This window comes from Falco naumanni, chromosome 8 (assembly GCF_017639655.2).
Source record: "Falco naumanni isolate bFalNau1 chromosome 8, bFalNau1.pat, whole genome shotgun sequence".
NCBI lineage: Eukaryota > Metazoa > Chordata > Aves > Falconiformes > Falconidae > Falco > Falco naumanni.
The window spans coordinates 57573631-57595153 of NC_054061.1; the positions used below are offsets into that span (position 1 = coordinate 57573631).

The window sequence follows — 21523 nt, forward strand, 5'->3', positions numbered from 1 at the left end:
CTATCCGAGAAAAGACTTTTGAGTAGCAGGGTGACCAAGCTCCCTCCTGCGGTTGCTTGTGCTACCTGTGCAGCGTGTATTGCACAGGGACAAAAGTGTGTTTGGATGGCTTCGCTGGCACTTGCTGAAGGTGTCTACGTTAATCATAAATGAAAAAGGCACTCGGCACTTTATGGACATCATCCCAAACATGCTGACAAAACTTCCACACCAACACTATACCATTATGAGCTCTGTATAAGCCGTGCATTTTACAAGACAAATTGTCTTAAATGTTTTTCCTTAACGCAATTTTTTAAATCCACTTAGCTGTATGGACAAGTACTTCCGCGAATAGTAAACTTCTTTGTTTAGAGCTCACAAGGAGCTATAAACTACTTCCATAAACAAACTAAAATAGCTTTCTGCAGAAAAATCTTGCTATTGCAAAGACCAAATTGATGCATCCTTCTAAAGGTGGAAAGAAGTGCTGTGGATACCACCAGGAAGCCACAAAACCCCCTTTCAAATGATACATCTCCTGTTTTTCCAAAGTATTAGACCTCACAGACCAGTCGTACAGCAGCATCAATTCTTCACGTATGTTAATTTCTGTGAAATTATGCAGGGGTTTGGCAAGTATAATATTTGGCAAGTAACAAATAAAAAAAGATGGATTTGAAGGTTACTCAAACTCAGAATCTCTTGTGGAAGACAGATCAGCAGTCAGGGCTTGAAAAGTTACACATCAGTGGTTATTTGGATTTGTAAATTATTAATAGATATCATCCCAGTAGTGCAAGACAATTGCCTACAGACACTGGAAATGAAGTCTTTCCCCTTTTTTCCCTAGCATGGTATTCTCTTACCTGAATTGGGAGAGATGTGTAAACTGCTCATGTCCTTGGATAGGCCGTTTGTTTTGGGACTGGAAATGGGCGCACAAGCTGACGTAGCTCGGGGTGGCCTCTTCCCGGGGACTTTCACAGTGGTTCTCAGCAAGTCGATTTCTTTCCCATGAACGTTCTGCATATAGTCCTGGTAAGAGGAAAAAAAAAATAAAAAACCAAAACCAAAACCCACTATCAAACAGGTAGTTCTGTAAGCAATAGAACTAATGAAAACTGGTTTCATCAGACTTTTGCCCTACATCATCACCCACGCTTACCATATGCTTTTCCCCTTCCTTCTATTTTTTTGATAATCGCCTTCCACACTTCTCACTACAAATACTCCCAAAAGGCTGAAGCTTTCTAACACATCTTCCAACCACCAGCTGGGTAAGAGGCAATGCACAACAAGGCTGGTTCTGAGCCTCCTGTAGCAAGGAGTTCACCAGCTTGAAGGTTCCAAACAGAAGACGACAAGGCGGACTGTCCCTCGCGAGTACGCTTACTGGTGTCTCCTCTCTGCCAACGTTTTAAGCACTCATCTCTTTCGCCCTCAAATTTGCCTGAAACTGGCCAGCAGGCACAGAAGTTATGAAAGGGCACTGCCTGGTAAGGTTTCTGCAATTACAACATTCTTTCCTTAGGATGGGATCCTTCCTCCTGACACACGCAAAATCATAGAAGGGAAAAATCATGCAAATTGTGTCCGATTAGAGTAAACACAATAAAACCCGGAAGCCAGAAGTGGAAAAGGCTTTTCCTAATTCTTGTTTGGAAAGCCCACAAAGAGGAAATAAGCAGGCAAACCCAGCCAGCAGTCAATGACTGGAGCCAAGCCATCGCTTCCCGAAAAATCCATGAGAAAGTTCTTCAAATTGCAAAAAGCTTCTGGAAAAAACAGGCTCTTGAGACTCTGCTTTCCAGCTTCAAAAGCATTGCCTAAATTATCTGTGGGATGCTTCAGATGAAAACAGAAAAGGAAATGGACATGGGTGCCTTTATCAAGACAATTCATTAAGGTGAGACAGCCACTGAGGCTGCAATCCCGCCATACCTCAGAAGAGAGATTTCCAGTAGAGATGGTGAATGTTAAAGCCAGTAAACAAGACACCAAAGTTTTCATCTCCTGGCACACATGTTTGTGTTTACTCTCATTTCAGAAAAAAAATATTTGAAACTGGAACAACTATGAGGACACAAAAAAACCACAAAAGAGACTGTATCTTACGAGAAGCCGTTCAAGGTGGGTAGCAGAGGGCAGCAAAGACACGGGTGAACAAGGGAAGAGCACAGCACAAAACCACATCTGGGTATATGTGTACCCCAAGAGGAAAACAGCAATTTGAACTAAAGATTGGGAAAAGATCTGGGCTTAAGCTAGAAACCAAGGGCATGGTACACTTGAGCAATATTCTACAGGGAGCAGCTGGGAGAAAAGACTAATTCCTTTGCAGACAGAACCTGACCAACTTACAGGGGCCTGGGTGATGCTGTGGGCATCTGCATGAGCAAAGACTTGCCAGCAGAGACGTAACTTCCAGCTGTCCGAGTGGCCAGGGCAAGATTTAGCCAAATCACAGGCAATACATATGAAAGACTACCAGTATTACCTAGGCTGGTTCCAAACCTGCAGCATACAGACCTGTGCACCGCCAGAGCATCAATTTTACAAATAAATACCTGAATGGACTAAAAGCACACCCAAAGTCTAAATCACTCCTGCCACAATAGAGGGAGCAATCAGCTCCCTCGTAAAATTCCTTCCACCTTTGACAGGTTTTACAAAACAAATTACATATTCTGCTCAAAAAAATCAACAATCTACTACCGGACCAGCATTCATTTCTTCGTAGCTAACATTAATCTGTGATAAACCCCCAAAACTAAGCCATCACAGCAGCTTTTTTATTTTTCTCCCCTAGCTGTTTGAGAATTATTAATAGCAAAAAGAGGAGGTCTGAACAATTTGTAGGGAGCGGACACGGAGCTCTGCTGCCAAAAGAAACAAAGGCAATCCATTAATAAAAATTCATTCACTCGGTGTTAAAAATGAACAAAACTGTTTCATCTATAAATTATCAAGTTGGCGTAACTTTCTTGTTCAAGTGTCACTCCTTCACAAATTAAAATACAATAAGCAGAACATAATTGAGCATTTATTGCTTATGGGCTCTAAAATGAGGCTTAATCAGATAGTGACTAAACCTCAGCATGTACTCTTTTTAATAGACACATTTTATTTTATTTAATGTACAACCACCAGCATATTCCATTTAAATTTGAGAAGGTGGTGTTTACTCCAAGTTCTTCAGATGAATAGTGTGCACGATTTCCCTGCTACCCTGCCAACTCGTGAGATGTGACAGGGCATTATTAAAGCCCTTTTAATTGAGAGTAAACCAGGCTTAGGTGAGCTATAAACCATTTGAGAAAGCGAATGTTGGCAAACAGGAAATAAATGCGCTGCAGCCATACCGTTATTATACGAAAGTGCCCAAACACAACAGATGCCACATAGGTATTAATGTCAGCTTAAATATTTATAGGGATATATCAAATGTAAATAATAAAGCCCCTTTCATTGTGTGCAAGATGCATAGCGATAATCTCTGCATTTCCCCGAGGAGGAGAGGCAAGCACCAAGTTTCCAGTCGGCGGAGCATCCGCCCCCACGCGCGCTCCTTCAGATCTGCACTTGGGGAATAAAAGTTAAAACTACAAAATAATGTCGCAGCTTCAGAAGCGCAATGGAGGGTTTGATCAGATTAGAACAGATGAGGGTCTTGCTGTCATCTGGAATATGCTGTGTTAAAGAGAAGACAGCAAGCCCGATTTTGATATGCAAATGTTACAGATATAACTCCCCTAGATGTTAGTTGTAGAAAATGCTGATCCGAGAAAAAAGGGGAAAAAACCCTTTAACAAGGCCTGAGGGTAATTCAAAGCCAAGTACTTTTAAACAGCACTTAACAAGTCCCTAGAGCCCACTCAACAGTGGGCCACCCCAGAAGTGCCATCTTCTGCCCCTCAACAGCTTGAAAAAGTAGTAATTGCAAATCCATTTGCATTTTTCTTCTCAACTTGTCCATGTTCATCATTCAGTAACACAGGGTAAAAAAAAAAAAAAAAGAAAAAAATGAAAAAAAAACCGAAAAGCAAAACAAGCAGCAAAGGGAACCCTCCCCAAACATGTGGATAACAGGAGAAGCCAGCGCCCCAGTCCCCCGCACCCCTGCGCTTGCACCTTCGCCATCACTTGTTTTTTACATTTCGCTCCTAATTATGTTGCATCTATTGCCATACACTTAATTAGCTGCATTAATGTGATTTCTTTTCACATAGTCAAGCAATTAAGAGCTATGATTGAGTTTCATTCAATTAGCCTCAACAAACATGCTAATTGATGTCCCAGATGCAAATGAGGTGCAATGAGAGAAACCTGCTAGCAATTGAGAGTTGTGGCGGGGAGACCCACAGCTCTCAGCTTGCTGACAGCAGCACAGCTTAACATGGCTCCCACCTTCTGCGGAGCTGCCTTCGGAGGCGGGGGGTGGGGTGGGGAGACAAGCCATTAGTGCCTCAGTTGTCCCAAATAGATCCCTACAGGAATAACGGGCAGCGCTGAATCAAATCGACGTCGTCTCCAATTCTCACAGCAACGGCGGCTACGCCGCGCCGGGGAGGAGCGTGCCGTTTTCCTGCAGTTGGGTAGGCATTGCAGACCCTGCCAACACCGCGGACGCTTCAGCTAAGGACGAGAAAAAGTCTCCATCTCATCTCCGAGCTCGTGAAATACTACGCAGGTAATGGCCTGCGGTTATCAGTAACTGGCAACTTAATCTTAGTCAGCTGTGGGGCAATGCCGCCTCTTCAAGTTAAGGCCAGAACGCATCAATCAATCAATAATCCCTAAAAATGCGCTCGCTATATTGATTCTCATTGCTTTTCATCCCGAGGTTACCGTTAGCGGTTTGCGCAAATATAGTGCTGCCGAGGTGTTAATTTGACTACTCAAGGCCATTGACCATTATCTAGAGGACTAAATAAACTGTTAAAATATCAGCGAAAATCGTAAAAGCCACATTGACTGAAGATGACACAAAATATTACTTGACAGCACCACAAAATGAATCGCCTTGAGTAAGAAAGAAACGATGTGCCATGACACAGAATAACGTAAAGTAAAATTACTTTAGTTCTGCTCTTAATACAGGCTCTCCGTTTACAACAGCAGATATTAATTTAACCAATTAACTGAACAGAAGCTTTTCAGACATGCAAATGGGTATGATGATGTTTTCTAAACAGACCTACCAAAAAGAAGCACTGCTATTTTGGGGAGAAGAGGGCTTCTGTTTTCAAATGCCAGTGGGTGTTAAACTCCCTGCTGTACCTCGCACGGACTTCTATTGCCTTCAGAGCTGGAGAAGACATTCCACCAGGGGCCACAAGCTGCACCCAGGTTACGTGATACTTCCAGCTAGCTGCCTACTTTCTCCCAGCCGGGAAGACTGAAGACAACAGGCAAGCATCTCTTCCTCCACAGCCATGCTCGGCGCTGCTGCTGCCTGCTTGGCCCCCTTTTTTTTTTTTCAGGGGAGGAAGGACATATGGATCAGACTGAAGGAAAGGCCAAAGAAAGTGCTGGCTGTTGCTTCCATGAAGCTGGGACTCAAAATCCCAGCATCCAAGCCTATCACAGTTATCTCTAATACCTTTGCTAAAGGACCACTGAGCATGTGGCAGCATGGTTCTTCCCTAGAATGATCCTTATGTGAAAGGTGTGGCTCATGTTAGGTAGGTAACACCGTGGATATCAAAAACGTGATGGAGCTTGAGGATTTTCAAATGTCACTAATATAAGAGACGGTCATCCTTGCCACGTACACGCAGAAAAATGCCTTTCTGCTGCCTAGGTTGTATTTCAAAAACATAGTATTTCATTATCAGTGCATTACGCAAGAAAATGTGTAACGAACGCTGAGTTACTGAATATAATATTTATCACTTAGTACCTTGACAGCTAAATCCCCCATGCTTTTTTTGTATAGCTGCTTGCGTGCAAAAACAGGAGTACAAATCCCCCGGTCCTTAAGGCAGGTGCTTTCCTCTTTGATTTGCACAATTGCAAAATATTTTCCAAGGTAACAGAAGACAAGCCCATGAAGAACGAGAGGTGAACTGCTTTACTCCGCCAGGCTTCTGCCACAGCCTGCCCACACGAGCAGGTTCGGTTCTGCCCTGGCAGCAGCCGAAGAACCGGACTCTTTCTGCGGGAACTGCTTTGGACTGTGCTTCTGTCCTGGGACCACAGTGAAACCGCTGATGCTGCAACCCAGTCTTCCTGGCCAAGAAACCTCACCAAGACGACAGAAGGATCAAGCTGACGACGACAACAATCTGGGCCTCCCGTGGCTGGGCTCAGCTGGCCTGTGGCTACAGAGAACCCCCTTCACTGGAGTTACATTTTTTACATCAGGGCACCAGGTGAATCGGACTCAAAGCTCTCGTCAAAACCACTCATCTCAGGATTGCCATGTGTCATAACACCAACATTTTAAAACATATCTCCTCCCTCCCCACGCGTTTCTTCCACCACGCACCTGTCCCACCGCCACCCTTTTCCAACACACAACGTACCGAACAAGACAGACTCTCCAAGAGCAGCACTTCTCCATGTCTACAATGGTAAGCGAGTAAGAGCATCACACTTTTTCTCATTTTGAGCTATTACAATCTCTCAGAAGAAGCCCGCTTTTCCAGCACTAGGAACTGGTCCAGGCCCAGGATCCTTCCCAGATCTTGTCTCTGCTTTACACTGAGTTTCTGAGGAAAATTCATCTGAGGAACCTTCATTTCGTGGCTGTTTCCCCGCACTGTTCAACCGGACAAAACGCTCCCAAGGGTTAGCTGGCTGAGGCTGAGATAGCGTTTCCCAATTTAAGGCAACATAAAAATTATTAGGGAAGTTTACAGTTGCACCTCTGGATGACATTTTAAAGACTGTGGGTGGTGTATTTTTTGAAACACAATTCCAATTTCTCGAGCTGACCTATTTGACCCACAAAACCTATTGTTCCCCCTCAGCAACAACTGCTTCCGAAAAACAAAACCCCATCCCCTTCCCTGCAAACGAGACCAAAGCCCCCAAACCCCTGGCAGACCGGTAAATGGATGGAGCCTCGACTTTTGTGCCTCTGCGTGGCAGTCAGACATTTTTATTGCAAAATGCCGTCTGGAAAAGATGCAAAACAAAATTGCTAAACTGCAAAAAGAAGAAAAGGGGGGTGGGGGGGAGAGGAAAAAAACAAAAGGCCCCCTTCCCTTTGCTTATTGAGTTCAAAGGCATAACATGCAGCACCCTGCAGCAAATGGGAAGCTACACTAATTTTAAAGCCATAAAACGCTATAAAGTGCCCTGCGGGGCAGGACTACACTGAAGCTAGTTGCACCTAAATAAGACATGGTTCATTTACTTCGCAGCTTAGCCTAATGTAATCATCAGCGGATTTCTAGCCTAGAGTTGTAACAGGCAAATAGCCGATACTGTGGAGGCGACACTCCCAGCCATTGAGGGGCCTCAGCTAGATTGCTGTTGATTAGAAAATTTTTCAGTTTTGACAAGCACTTAATGAACATAAATCGCTCCTTGATTGGTTTCCATTCGGGGCCACAGGCACACCTAAGAAGAAACAAAAGTCTCCAACTCCTCTCTCCTCCCTTCCCAGGAAGGACTTCAGCAGCAGACCTACCATCAGGTTATGAGCCACAGTGGAATATATTCATCAAATGTTCTTGTTAAATTAGCCATCCTCCCCTCTCGCATATAAATACAGGCATAATATCATTCGGCTTCATCATGTATAGTTAATCTTAAGAAAAGCCACAAAATGTTATTTTCTGAAGAGGACGCAGCAATGAAAACACATTCTGGATAACACTGATCACCCTAAAGCATTCTCTCCTGACAAAAAGAAGGTCATCTCAAATCTGCTTTATTCACATTGGGAATCAAGAACATTAAATTTCAGTAATAAAAAGAATTGACTATAGCTATACTATGGTGTTAATCAGTTCGATCAGTGTTGCAGGGGAGGAAGTTAGGGCGACACTTTCAACACAAAAACAGTTTCATAAAATGTTGGGGGTTTGGGTTTGTTTTTTTTTTAAATAGATCACTCATTTTCATAAAATCTTAAGAAAATTCTTCTGTCTGCACTTCACTTCTCATTCAGACTTTGTAACAAGAACTGCTGTAAAAGATATATCAGCTTTTTACCATCCTGAGTAATTTATGAAGCATTTATATCCACAGCAGTTAGCACTGCTGGACAGGAAGCTCTAATTTTATAAAACCCTGTGATTAATTAATAGCTTGGCTTTCACTATTTAAATTGCAACTCAATCCGACACCAAAAATTTTCCCTGCCTTTTTGAAGAGCGAGTAGATATATGACACCGAAACGTGCATTTGCTGGTCTCTACTACATACTGCAAGTTTGCACAGCTCTGCAATAGCAGTATTGTGTTTGCTACAATATCCTATGCTAACGATGTGATAAATCTTGTCGTGCCCTCTGAAATGAATGGACTTGAAACAAAAAATGCTTCACGTTCACCTTCTTTGTGCATTTGGTGACCTGTGAGTATCTGTAACAGGTCATGGAAGTGATTGTAAGAAGTTACTGTGAATAATCAGCCTCCCTCTCCTTCCCCACCAGCTGGGCTTACATATCTGGAGTATTTCACAGGGTGGCTTTGCTGACCATCAGTAACGGCAATCTGACTTTTCACTCAGCAGAGCGGGTGCAATGGCACTTTCAAGCAAGACTATTTCTAGTATGAGAAGCCACAAAGCCCGGGGGGTGGGGGGGAAATCATTTCCCTTGATGGCTATCCCAAACAATAGGTCACACTTAAGGACAGCAAACACATTTCAGCTTCTATTTTCATTATCCGTTTTTAAGTTTTTCTCCCAAACCCATCTCTACTCCACTGCATCATTAAGACAATTATGAAATTTTCCAGGAAGCTATAAAGTGAATGAGTGACCTGTACAGCCATACCACTTCATAAAAGCCTCTCTTGCTTTTAAAATATTGTAGGTTATCTATTTTAATTTTGGTATCTTTACCCAAAAAAGTTACAGCAGCATGATTAACACTCATTCTTTCCATAAAGGTCAGTTATCCTCTAGTTATCACTAGAAGCAATGAGCAATGTAAATTCACAGTGAAACATGCTGGAACTCAGAAAGGAAAGCTCCGGGAAATGTAAGTCAATACTGTTTGGAAGGAGAATGCCACTCTGAACACGGCTTTGATGAAAAGGCTTCCAGAAGGAGTGTGAGCTCTGGTGAGTGGAAAAAATAAGGCATCAACTCATCACCTGTAACAAGCAATTACTATACACATATTTTGTCACTACTCCTATCATTCATTTTTTCTATCTTAACCAATGTTTTCGGTGTATTAATGGATGGAATGACTATAATAAAAACTTGCACACACTTCAAACAGATCTATCTTCATCACCATTCAAACTACAGCCTTATTTCTGCTCTGCAGCATTTGCTTTGATCACTGCTCCTTCAGGAGGTACAGCTACATCTTAGGTGAAAAACAACATACACGCATCCTTCTGTCAGTTTAAATATGTATTTATCAAAGCCTGACTTGAGGATTAGTTGTTCATGGGGAGGCCGGCTAGAAAGGTTTTCAGAGCCAGCCCATCTCCAGCTTCACATTCCCTGTGAAGCAAAAACAGGGGAAAAAAACCATGGGCATACGCGATGGTATTTTGGAAATACACAAGAGCATGAATATTTCTATTGAAGCAACACAAACAACACACTTTGAGCTATTAAACAGCCTGAGGTAATGCAACCCTGAAAATCAGGCTGAACCGAACCGATGGCTGTGGGTGGTTATCCGTAACTGCGAAGGCAAGCGCTGCTGCCTGGGCTAGAGCAACACCTGGCTGTGCCGCCGGAGCTGCCCACGGGGCAGGCAAGCATGCCGCGCAGCCCGGCCAGCACGGTGTTCTCTGAAAAAAGAGGAGAGACGGACCACTTCATTTGCAAGCACATTTTCTATGTTCAAATCACTCTGGCAAATCATATGAACTGGTAAGGATCAAAAATGCCAACTGCAGCTTTAAGAAAAATGCTGTGTATTAAGGAGCCTGAGAAAAGCGCATGGATCTACCACAGCTCCAGATACCAACAGGGAGTGTTTTCAATGCCTCCTATTTCTCACCAAGTCTCCTTTTCCTGGATGAAGCAGCCAAGCAAAGAAAGCTCAAGTGAAAGTCTGGGTCCCCATCCCAAGTCACAAAGGATTTTACAGGCCCACAAATTGGGTCTGTTTTGTATCATCTTCCAAGACGTGTCCGTGTAATATATTGTTGAAGCTCTTGCGCGAAGTTTAGCCTAGTGTCGGATAGGACTCCTTACCAGGCTGAAATCTTGCTTTTTTTTTTTAAGACTTTTTTTGAGGCTAGAACAACACTGCCAATGCTCCCTGCGAGCCAGCTCACGCACGCTGGCCATCCGCTCAGCACTGTTTTCAAGGAAGAGTGTTGAAACTGTGGCTACTGTCAAGGTGAAGTGAGCGAAGCAGGTGAACCCACACACTTTTCAAGGAGATAAAGATAGGCTTTCTCCCCTCAGTCACCGCTACAGCCCTCCACACCTCAATGCAGGTCATCAAACCAGACCAGCAAGGATGGGAGCCAGGTTAAAGAGCAGCATTACTGCAATACAGACCTCAGCAAGTAAAAATCAACCTTGCTGTGTAGGTACCTGGGATTTATAGACCATGTGTGTTCTAGATGGGCATCAGATCTTCCTTCTCCTGCCTTTAAGATGCTGTTCTTTCCCCTAAACAGCCACAGCACTGTGCTTTTATGTGAAATCAAATCGAGAACAGATTATATGTAAGAGGGAAAGAAGCACCTTTCCCTAAAAAAAGCTGTTTTCAGCTTTTTTTTTCTTTTCTTTTTCTTCTCCTTCTTTTCATAAATGAGGGGCAGTGATGATGATGATGGGGATACCAGAGCAGAAAATGGACATCCACAGCTAAAGCTTTGTCATCTACTGACCTGTGGCATGATGGCAACCCTCTGGGAGACAGACAGTGGTGAAACATCATCAGCTATTCATCGGGATAAGGCTTAGATGAAGCAGCGGCATGTAACGCTGCCCAGCAGGTATTCCGGTGAATACATTTCGGGAGCCCTCGCGCATGGCATTCTACCATTAAAAGCCAAGAGATGCCTAGACAAATTCCCCTGGGTCCCTTTGGGGAGGGCTGACACTGAATTTGTCGGCCAGAATTTTAGTCATCCACTCAACGGCTATACTCCAGACGTGTAAGATGAATAGGTAGCTATGGTGAACTTTGAAGCCTGCAGGTCAAAGTTCTCTCTCATTATCCCCACCATTTTCTATCGGCATAGCTCCTCAGCATCCCAAGGGACAGGAAGGTTTGAGGCTCTTGAAAAAAACCTGACATGACCAAGTCAGGAAACAGTAGGGTGCTTATGTACATATATTTTTCTTTCCCCGTTTTCCTCTCCCCCTACTTTCTTGAAAAGAAAGAATACGAATTTAGCTATTGTGTCAAACGTCAACCTGGTGGCATTAGTAGTTACTCATTTAGCTGGCACAATACAGCAGTCATTTCAACACGCTGCCCTGCCCAACAGGCCTGACCCTTCCAGGGACACCTCCTCTGTAAGAAAGGTACTAATTTGATTTTTCACTCCCCACCCAAAACCCTTTCATTTTGTAGCCAGTCCTTTCAAGGAGGATGGCAGTACTGAATTTCTGCAAGACGGACACATTCTCTATATTAAAAACACTGCCCTCGTGCCCCAGCCGCCACCGAACGCATCTGACCGAGACAACTCATCCACTTCTGGCCACAACTCAAACAATATTTAATACAGCGCTCACTGTCAGCCATTAAAAATTATAATAGGTTCTTCCAACGCAGGTGTTGCGTTCTGACTCAAACCACAGCCTGGAAAGCCTGAATTATCTCTTAAATTTACTTTTTCTGCCACCACTAGAGGCCAGCCCACCTTCCGCTTCACAGAGTTACAACTGCAAAATCTGGTACCACCAAAGTGACCTGCACACCTCAGATCACCCAATTCTAACTAACAGGACAGATTACCGTCTGTTTTTTCAAAAGTGAAACTGACTTTAGATGGTTAACAGGTGCTTTTCTTCAGTGCTATTTAATGGGAAGGTTGGCCCTTATTTTTTGAAACAATGTAACAAATTATCCCAAACATCAATGCAAGCACCTAAACACTGATCAGTTTCTTTGCCTTCCAGTGCAACAAGCAGATCCAGGTAAAAAACAACTAGCAAAACCCAACCAGATGATGGGAGTCCTGTTTCCTGGAAAATCCATTCCTCTAGCAGTACCCAAGAAGAAAATTCTTACTTTCCTGCCTGCAAAGCTTTGGACAAACAGTACTGGGAGTCCAATTGGCTTTAGGTGTCTGGTAGCACCTCTTCCTCCCGCTGTGGTCTGCACAGGGCAGAGAAAATGCTACTCACTAGTGCCTGAGGGATGATGAACGCTCTGCAGGGTATATTAACAATAGTTAATTGACAATAGATAGTCCATTGACAGGACGGAAACATACAGCAGAAGTGGTGCGGCAACTCTTGGAAGGCTAAAGACAATAGAAACAAGGCATTAAGCCAGCATCATTTAGAATACAAATCATGTCACAGAAAGACATTAACACAAATAAGCAGAACCCTTGGTACTCCTGGCGAGTGGGTTCAGTACGGGTGTCTCAAGAAGCACCCGAACAAGTACATTTTCCTGGCGGCTTCTTGTCAGCTCGGGGCTGAGCACGGTCCCTCACCGCTCCCTACCCACGTACAGCCAAGGGAGCAGCAGTACGTTACAAACCTCTCCCATCCACACAAGGAGGTCTGGGCACATGGAAACCCGGAGAAGCCATGTACCTTTTTCTTGGGGTGTGTGGGGGGGCACGGTGGGGGATAGAGGGAAACAATTACAGGCTAGTAATTACTTCTTCTTTAAATGGATTCTCTCTAATCTCCAATGGATTTACCTCTAATCTCAAAGTAATTACCTCTAATCTCAATGGATTCTCACTCTAGGGAGGCTAAGCAGCTCCAGGGAAGCCCACAGAGAAGAAGTACTCTATTGTCTGCAAGAGGCAATGAAAAACTAACACGTGCACAGCAAGCACCAGGAACAATAGCGCACTTCCACAAAGCGAGGAAGGGACCTGGGCACAGACAATGGCAGCTTGCCTCCTCCTTGCTTGGTGACCCAGAGTTGGCCAACACAATCTAAGGGAAGCTCCTGTGGGAGCTCCATGGGGGCTGCCTCAAAGGCACGCACAGCATCCGTGCCTCCCTTCTGTGACCAACACCAATAAACAATTCACGTGTTGTGGGACTACTTGATGGCAGAATTCCCCAAATTTAAATGCACTAAGAGTGGCCAAAGAGGGACTTGTACAGTTACACAAAAAGGAACAGTGAAAACCTTGCTCCAGAACACAACGTCTGAGGGAGAAGACTGTTGATGGAAAGCAGCAATGCCTTGAAGCTGGTTGTCATCTAACTTATTTAAAAGTTTTTAAGAATCACAGACATAACATCAGAAACTATAGCAAAGCATTATTATAGCAGGATCTGATACTATGAAATCTTGCATCAAAGCAGAGAAAGTGCTAATATTCAGCAGCCAGGGAACAGCAAGCTGCTGCAAGCAGAGCAGCAGTGTGGCCGTGCTCCTCAGACATCGCCCATGTAAAGCAGAAGCTTCCTGCCAGTTCCATGTGCAGGTCTATAAGCCCCAAAGCACATCGACAGAAACGCATCTGATTGAAACCTTGGTTTTCACTCCTTAATGAAAAATTGCCCAGGAGCTCAAAATGAAACCAACAGGACTAGAAACAACTGGCCCTAAAAATCTTAAAATTGGCCACCCTCCAATTTTTGCATGTGGTACAGTGATAAAAATATAAGACCAGATATGATTCTGAAGGTCCTGGTGAGGGTCACACCATGATTTTTGTATTTTACTGTTGCCTGTACTACAAAGCAAGCAAAAGAGCCAGGAATCCCTTGGGAGTTTCAAGATCTGGAGTCTCCACATCAGCTCTGTCTTCTGAACTGCTCTGGCATGGCATGAGCTCTGACAAATCTCACCTTTCCTCCTGCCGGCATGGCCAGGGCAGATGGGGTGGCTAGTTCCAAGTGGCATCACTGTGCTCCTTCCACATGCAAACCCATACCTAGGGATTGTGCCACACACACCGAGAGGGACAGACGGGATCCTTGGGCAGAGGCAACGATAGACGCCTTAACATGAAGCAGTTTTATGGCACGTATTTTAATAGCTGTGCCGCTTTCAAAAGGCTACTCAGAACTACTTGTGAACGAACCATAACCACTGCACAACAAATACCAGAAACTTTCCTCGCTCTTTACTACATCTAAGACACTTTTTCTTATAAAATGCTTCTGTATTTTAAACCCCGGATTGACAACAAATCCATAAAACCATCAGCACAAAACAAAGGCTTAAACCATTTCAGCTGCCTCTTGAGATGCAAGGGAACCTCAGTTCCAGGGGATTCAAAGGAATCTGACTGTACTCAGATGTGCACCAGTGAATTTTATTTCAGATTATGCCTTTTTGGGAGGAAGGGGAATGAAAAGAGAAAAGGAAGTTCCTCCACCAAACAGGGCTCAACAAAAGCACGTCTGGATGAACTTGCTAACAGTGCTTTTGGGGGCCTAACGCTGCTGAACATTCAGAGAGCACAGTGTACTTACATGCAAACTAGGATGGTAGGTCAGCACACCGTTGTCGCACAATGTCACATATTTCTTCTTCCACTCTTTATTCAACGACTTGCCACTTCGCTTTAGCAGCATACCCTATTAGAGGAAAAAAGGAGAAAAGATTAAACTCTCTTTTGCTAGTGCATCATTATTTAAGACACAGAAAAAGATAAATATAATTGCCAATGTTTTTAGTTATGCTTTCTCCTGCCAGTTACTCATTTTCCCCTGCTTCTCCCATGATATGCATTTTCTCCATAGGCAGCTTCAGCGTTTGCAACTTCGGAGGAAAAGCTCTGAGCATGGCTTTCATAAAGCAAGTCATGTAAACAGAAAAGACTATCAGGACCGGCTTTGTCCAACAGGTAGAGAAAACCCTTTTGCACTGAACTCCATGCCTCAGGAAAGCACGTTTTAATGTGACACAGAATAAGGTTACCCATATGCACTCCCAGCTGACAAAGACATCACGCCCCGTGCGTTTCCTTCCCTCTTAAAAGAGATAGTGAACCCCAGGTTGAGCGAGGATTCTACTGTGTGACTTGTGCTCCCTTCAGTGTGCTCCTGGGGACTCCCTTTTGCCCAGGCTCAGCCTCTTCACGAGCCGGGAAAAGCACACACTGGCGTTCTCATTCCCTTCACAATAAGGTGACATCGCAGTGGAAATCCTCCTAGCTATTCATTCCAGCAAAACAGACCCCAATTTGAGGCAAGAGCAACAAAATGGAAACAGGGCAAATACAAAGTTTTTCCCATAAATTCTGGATAATTTAATGAAAGAGGTGTGATCAGAGAGCAAAGGAGGTGGGCAAGGTGAGTCACCTTTCCACAAATTGTATTCAACCTAAACATCAGCGATGAATGCTAACAAGCAACAGTTGAGATAAAAAGTCATCATTGTGTTCAAATGGACAAGGACTACTACTGCGGATTAACCTGTTCTAAGCTTAAAAATAGAAAGTCACTTAGAAAAGCAAAATAGAACATGCTGTAGCACGTTGAAGTGGTAAATCAAGCCATGCTTTAGAAATACACTTCCCTAGGAAATTTTTATTTCCAAAACGAAGTCAGAAGGCAGTTCCTCATAAATTCGTACAGTACTTTGGCTATTGAAAGTCTTCCTGAAATGTCCCGGTGGAGGCACTACGCGTAGCACCTACCACAGGGACTCACTAGTTCCACAGGTCAAGTTCCAACAGAAGTGGACGCTTACATTCATTTCATTAAATCATAACCAGGAAGCAAAACTTCAGTTTTCTAATCCCCATGAGTTTTTCCATTCTCATTTTCCATGAAAGTGACAAACGTGGGAAAACAGAGCACAGAAAGACGTACTATCAAGCACGGTGCTTCCAGCTCCCACACGAGCTGTATTTGTTGAAGTGGGTTGCAACTGTGAGAGGAAGTTATGCTACCTGTTTTCCCATTAATTCCCGTTCACGCACCTTTACAAAGCGATCTCTCTGCAGCCCCAACCCCAAAGCCACGAGGGGACAAGGGGCAGTTTGCAGAACAAGTCCTCCAGAGCCAGGCAAATTCCAGATGTCACAGCTTCCAGCTGACGTCCCTCGCCACAACCCGTATGAGCTAATGGCTCTCTCCTTCTGCAGGCCCCAAGGTGATCCCAAGTTCACAACTGCCTGTTCCTGGCTGCACACTTTGAATAAAACTTCAGAGAAAACCCCTTCACAACTCAAAGCAATCTACGGATGGGACCTTAAAGAAAAGCTTGTGTTGGGTGACTGAATTACACAGTGGTACAAACTCCGAACTTTCTGACTGTCTGGGGGTCAGGTTTCTTTTTTTTGTGTGTGTGTGCCGTTCCTTGCTACAACTCAAACTTTTACAAGAGCGAACAGGGTTTCTGAAACGCTTTCTTACAAAAGGTTCTGTGAGCGCGAGTCACACATCCCAATTATCGTCTTCTAGTGGTTAGAGACGTTGTTTTCTTCTATTAAAAAATGAAAGCTTATTTCTGCCTTTGACTTGTATGTTTGTCTATAGTAGGTGATCTGTCGCTTCACCTTTCCAATCTTTCATACCTCACCTGCAGCACGTTTGCTCCTGCTTAGGGGGACCCAATTCTAGTTATTGCTGTGCTGTGGGGATCAAAAATTACCGTTTCCCTGCACGGGTTTGTTCTCCAGACCTTTTAATGGGGAAAAAGCTGTAAGGATCACAATGGTGATTCCCCCTCCCCCAAACCCCTTGCCTTTTTTTTTTTTTTTTGAGGTTTTAAAGAAAGTAAAATCCATGTATTTCACACCTTTTTAACTATCCCTTTGCTATACAGAAAACATGTCATTACTCAATTAATGCCAATTATAAACTCAGTAAGCTGTAAAAGTCTACCACTTTTGTGAATTTTAATATATATAAGTATTGCTACTATCTAGGTGTGAATTATGAAATTCTAGTTTTGGATCTAAGTGAAGAAAGTTATGCAAAATGAGGTTTCACCTTGCTTTTAAAGTGGAATTCTGTGCTTTCATGTAAAAACAACCCCACAATACCTCAACATAAACATGGATGATGCACCTATTAGTGCCTTATTAACAAACTAGACTTCCCAGTCAATTTTCTCTAGGCACTACCTTGGCAAAAAAAATACATTTTTTCTAATTATGTGAGGATTAAAAATATCTTCTAGCACCTGCAGAGGAAACTGCTCTGAATACAAGGAGCTAACTTAAAGCATTACGAAGCAGACAAGCCCATATAAACCACACTTTTTTTTCCTCAAGGCCAGACACCACCACTTTGTCTGTGGTAATTTTATAGAATGGTCTGGAGAAATGCTCTTAATATCGGAGTTCAAACCAGTAATAAATGCCCTTAACTAAACATTAACTAAACTTTTTCTTTTTTTAAAAATAAAATGGCCCTGATCTGACAAGAAACATTACTTAAAGAAACAAGAAAAAGCCCTTCACTGCAGTCACGTTACGTCTACATTTAAGTCACATCAGATACTCTGCTGAGGAACTGAGATACACGGGCTGCCGCTGACCTTTGGTACCTCCGAGGCAATTTGGAGGTAGCTTGGGCACGTCTCCAGTCACAGCCAAACAGGGCCCTGCGTATACACAGCACATCGGAAAAATCACATTTAGTCTCCAAGTAAATCTAAGTCTCTAAGTAAACCATCTCCTACTTCAAAACACTGTGATTTCTCTCTCTCTTTTTTTTTTTTTTTTGTTTTGGTTGTTTGTTTGTTGGTTTTTTTTTTTTTGTCACAATAACCTCTGCCTCAAATTACTATTGATCAGATAAACATTAACTTTCCTAATTTATATGAAATCTTCAATTTGTTACAGTCTTCCATCTACAACTTTAGCCCTGCAGTCTGGTGTAGCTGATCCAAAGCCTCCAGATTCAACACTAAGAATGTAACACCTCCGATTTCCTCACAAACTGAGAAGAATTTCACACTTCAAATTAAATTTTTTACCGCTTTCCTTCGAAAATGGCAATTCTGCATCTAGCACAGGAACGCTTCTCCTACCAGACTCTGCTGGCTTGTACTTTTAATGAGCCACAGGAAAAAGACTTCAACCGGAGTGCACGAACTTCATTTCTTGGGTTTTGCTCCAGGAACTGCGTCACCGTACAAAGCAAACAGAGGAACCGTCTGTACGTACTGCAAGCTCTTTATTAGTAATGTGTATGCTACGTCTAGTCCCAGGAGGTCATTGCAAGCCAAAAGCAATGTTAAGTGTACAAGCTTTAAATAACTTACAAAGTTAATGTAATGAATGTAAGTGTTATCTGAAATCCATCACTCAGTGGCTTGCTGTAGCCTCAAGCTGTGATAAAACACCACTCATAAATTTATATTAAAACTCTGTTCAATAGCAATTATTTACCAACAAAGATTTATTGATTGCATTTGCTGTTAGAGACTGGGGCCCTAACTGAGTCAATCAGCTTACGCTGTTGAGCTTCAGGGCACCAGGAGAAGTTAGACTGCCATCAGGCTCTGCATCCCGATCATTACCATGAGAGCAGGAGCAGCTAATGAAAAGCCGCCAGTGTAGGATTGATTGGACTTCAGGTGAAAAAAAAAGAAAACCACCCAACACTCGTCAAGGGACCACTATGCACAACATACACAGTTCATCTGAATACGCAGTAAGCGGCTAAATCTTGCTGCTCCAGATACCTTCCCATGAGTTACAAACCTTGCTTGCTTAAACAACAAATGAAGACAAATGGTGAAACAATTACGAGGCTTTTTTAAAGGAAATATTTCAGGTTTTAAGCAGCAAATGATCAGCATTTTAAAAAGTGACCTCCTGAAGTACTTGAATACTGCATCGAAGATGCTGGTAGGTGAGCCGCCCTCATTCTTCAGACAGGCCAGACAGATGGTAGAGCAGACTTACAAACTTCCCACAAATAAGTGTCACCAAAACGCACACACTGATCATCAAGAGATGTCTACAGCCACTGCCTGGCCCACAGATTTAACACAGCGTGTGGAGCAACATACTTTGCATGCCCTGTTGTGCTCCATTTTAATTTTCTCACTGTCCCATGTGTTTTTGGATTTTCCAGGGGCTATCAGATACAAAGCTTTTCACAATACCAGTGATTGTGAAATACCAGGGCAATACCAGTGATTGCAGATTAACTGACCACACTTCTTACTGCTTTTGCTCTAACTGTAGCACTTGAGGTTTTTTCTTAGGTTTTGTTTGGGTTTTTTTTCTTCCTTTGGTTTAATTATTTGGTACATTTGACATTTCTTGGCATGCCAAGTAAAAATGTTAGAGCCCTCAAAGTCAGCATAGCCAAGGCTGGACCTTCTGGAAAAGGAAAAATGGTACTTTTCTTTCTATTTTCTTTCAGAAGTTCACAGCACTGCCACAGCTGACGTACTGGCATCACACAAGCTTCCCCCGTATTCACCCCCCACCCTCAATACTGTTACCCTGGCACTGTTTTGACAGAATGAAATATGTAATCTTGCACTTAATCATTAACAGCATAAATTCTTAATTTTCTTTAGTTCTCACAACTATGATTAGCAGATAGCAGTGCGATGATTTTTCTGCAACTCTCATTTGCGTCCTGTTCACAAAAGAAAAAACTTGTGCTTGCCGGAAACATCCACCTTCAAATAACTGCAAAAGCAACCATTCCTATTCAAGATCACAAACTAACTGTTACATACAAATTTTGGTCAATAAAACATCCGCTTCCTTGAAACCTATTAGCACGGTGAACAAACACCGGTAAATCCCGCAGGTTTGCATGACTAGCCAACTCTATGTAGGGCAGTCTGGCCAGCAGCACTGGGACTAGTCTAGCTTGTCCTAATAACAAGCAAGAGATTAATTCTTAACTGATATTTTTTGCTTCTGGAATATTTAACTGTAACAGGTTTCTAGTCTTAAAGTCCATTCTTCCAGATAGGGCAGGCACCAGCTCAAACTATTTCCCTACAAACAATGCTTGCTTGCTACAGGAAGCTTATGGTAGTCACCGCGCTCTCTTCAACAATTAATTTAAGCAGACACCGGAGAATGCAACTAATCCTCCCAGGAATAAAATGCTGAAGATGCCCAAAGTATTTGGAATCCTTCCATACAAACCTGTTTTCTTCATTTCCCAAACTAAAGCCTTTTTTCCCAGGAATTTAAGGGAATGCTGCTTGGTCTTTTGGTCAATCAGCTAAGAAGCTGTTTAAGTTTTACAGTTGGAAACCTGTAGTAAACAGCTCTTACAGGGCACAACTGGGGACGACCTGAACCACCAAGCAAAGGCTACAAGAAAGTGGAGTGCCTCTACAGAGATCTGAAACCGGGACACCTCAAATGTCCTCAGACTTCAGTATCCAACAATAACTTTGCAAAAAACCCCTGAAGGACCCCATATATTCTTACTGCAGCCACACACGAGACACCCCCCCCCCCCCCTTCCTTAAAAAGTGGCACTACAGCAGCAACAGAGTTTTGCTACAGATTCAAAGACGCTTCTCCATTGAAGAAACTACGCAGATTTATGTTATATGCCAGCTTTATGAGACAATGCAATTGGAACACTGAACCCAATTCTCTTCTAACGCTCCCTAAACCCAATAACTCAGCGCCGCAGGTAATCCCACCACGCACAGCCACCTAATGCTGAGGCTGACCAGCCACTGTTTCCATCTGGAGACAAAGAGAGGATCCAAGATCTGACTTGGAGCAAAAGATAACAGCTTTGCTGAAACTTGAAGGACGATCAACCTGCAACCCATTATTTTCCAAGCTCTCTGCACACAAGCTAGTAAAAAAACATCAGATTTACAAAAACCCCCAACAACCCAGTGCTGGTTAAACAAGTCTTCCAGTTCGTTGTAGCACCCAGCAATGAAGGTTGCCACCTCCAAGGAAGAAAGGCTACCAAATCCCTGCAAGGAACCTCAGCACTAAAGACATGGTAAATGGGAAGAACAAACTTAGTGCTCACTGTTGCTGCATTTTTATTTTTAATGTGGTTCCAACCATTCGGCCTCCGGATTTTGACCATATCTGCCAACTGCAGGTAGTATAAAAGTTCCTCTGATACGCAGCAAATAATTTTAGGGGAAAATTTCACAACTCCCCAGCTTGCAGCTGCAGGTTTTTTTAAAAAGGTATGCCATTTACTTCCAACATTGCATGGACAAGGATTCCTCAAAGATATTGCCGAGCATAGGAACCTACTAACAAGCACGATGTAGTTGAGAAGAGGCAACTGCACCGCAACTGGGGAGTAGAGAGCAGCAAGCCATCATCACCTGGCACGTTCACCTTCACCCACCTAACGGCCAACT

The 21523-nt window shown here is 43.2% G+C and overlaps 1 protein-coding gene across 9 annotated transcripts in view; it reads right to left on the reverse strand.

Annotated features, from left to right (window-relative positions):
- The window catches only part of AGAP1 (ArfGAP with GTPase domain, ankyrin repeat and PH domain 1), a 382555-nt gene that overhangs the window by 125393 nt on the left and 235639 nt on the right, over positions 1-21523 (reverse strand). For all 9 annotated transcript variants that reach the window (XM_040603876.1, XM_040603875.1, XM_040603872.1 and 6 more), the window contains 2 exons: positions 14713-14817; positions 849-1017 (listed from right to left, as the gene is read on the reverse strand). In XM_040603876.1, coding sequence (XP_040459810.1) covers positions 849-1017; positions 14713-14817 — 274 coding nt within the window. The remainder of the gene's footprint in view (positions 1-848; positions 1018-14712; positions 14818-21523) is intronic.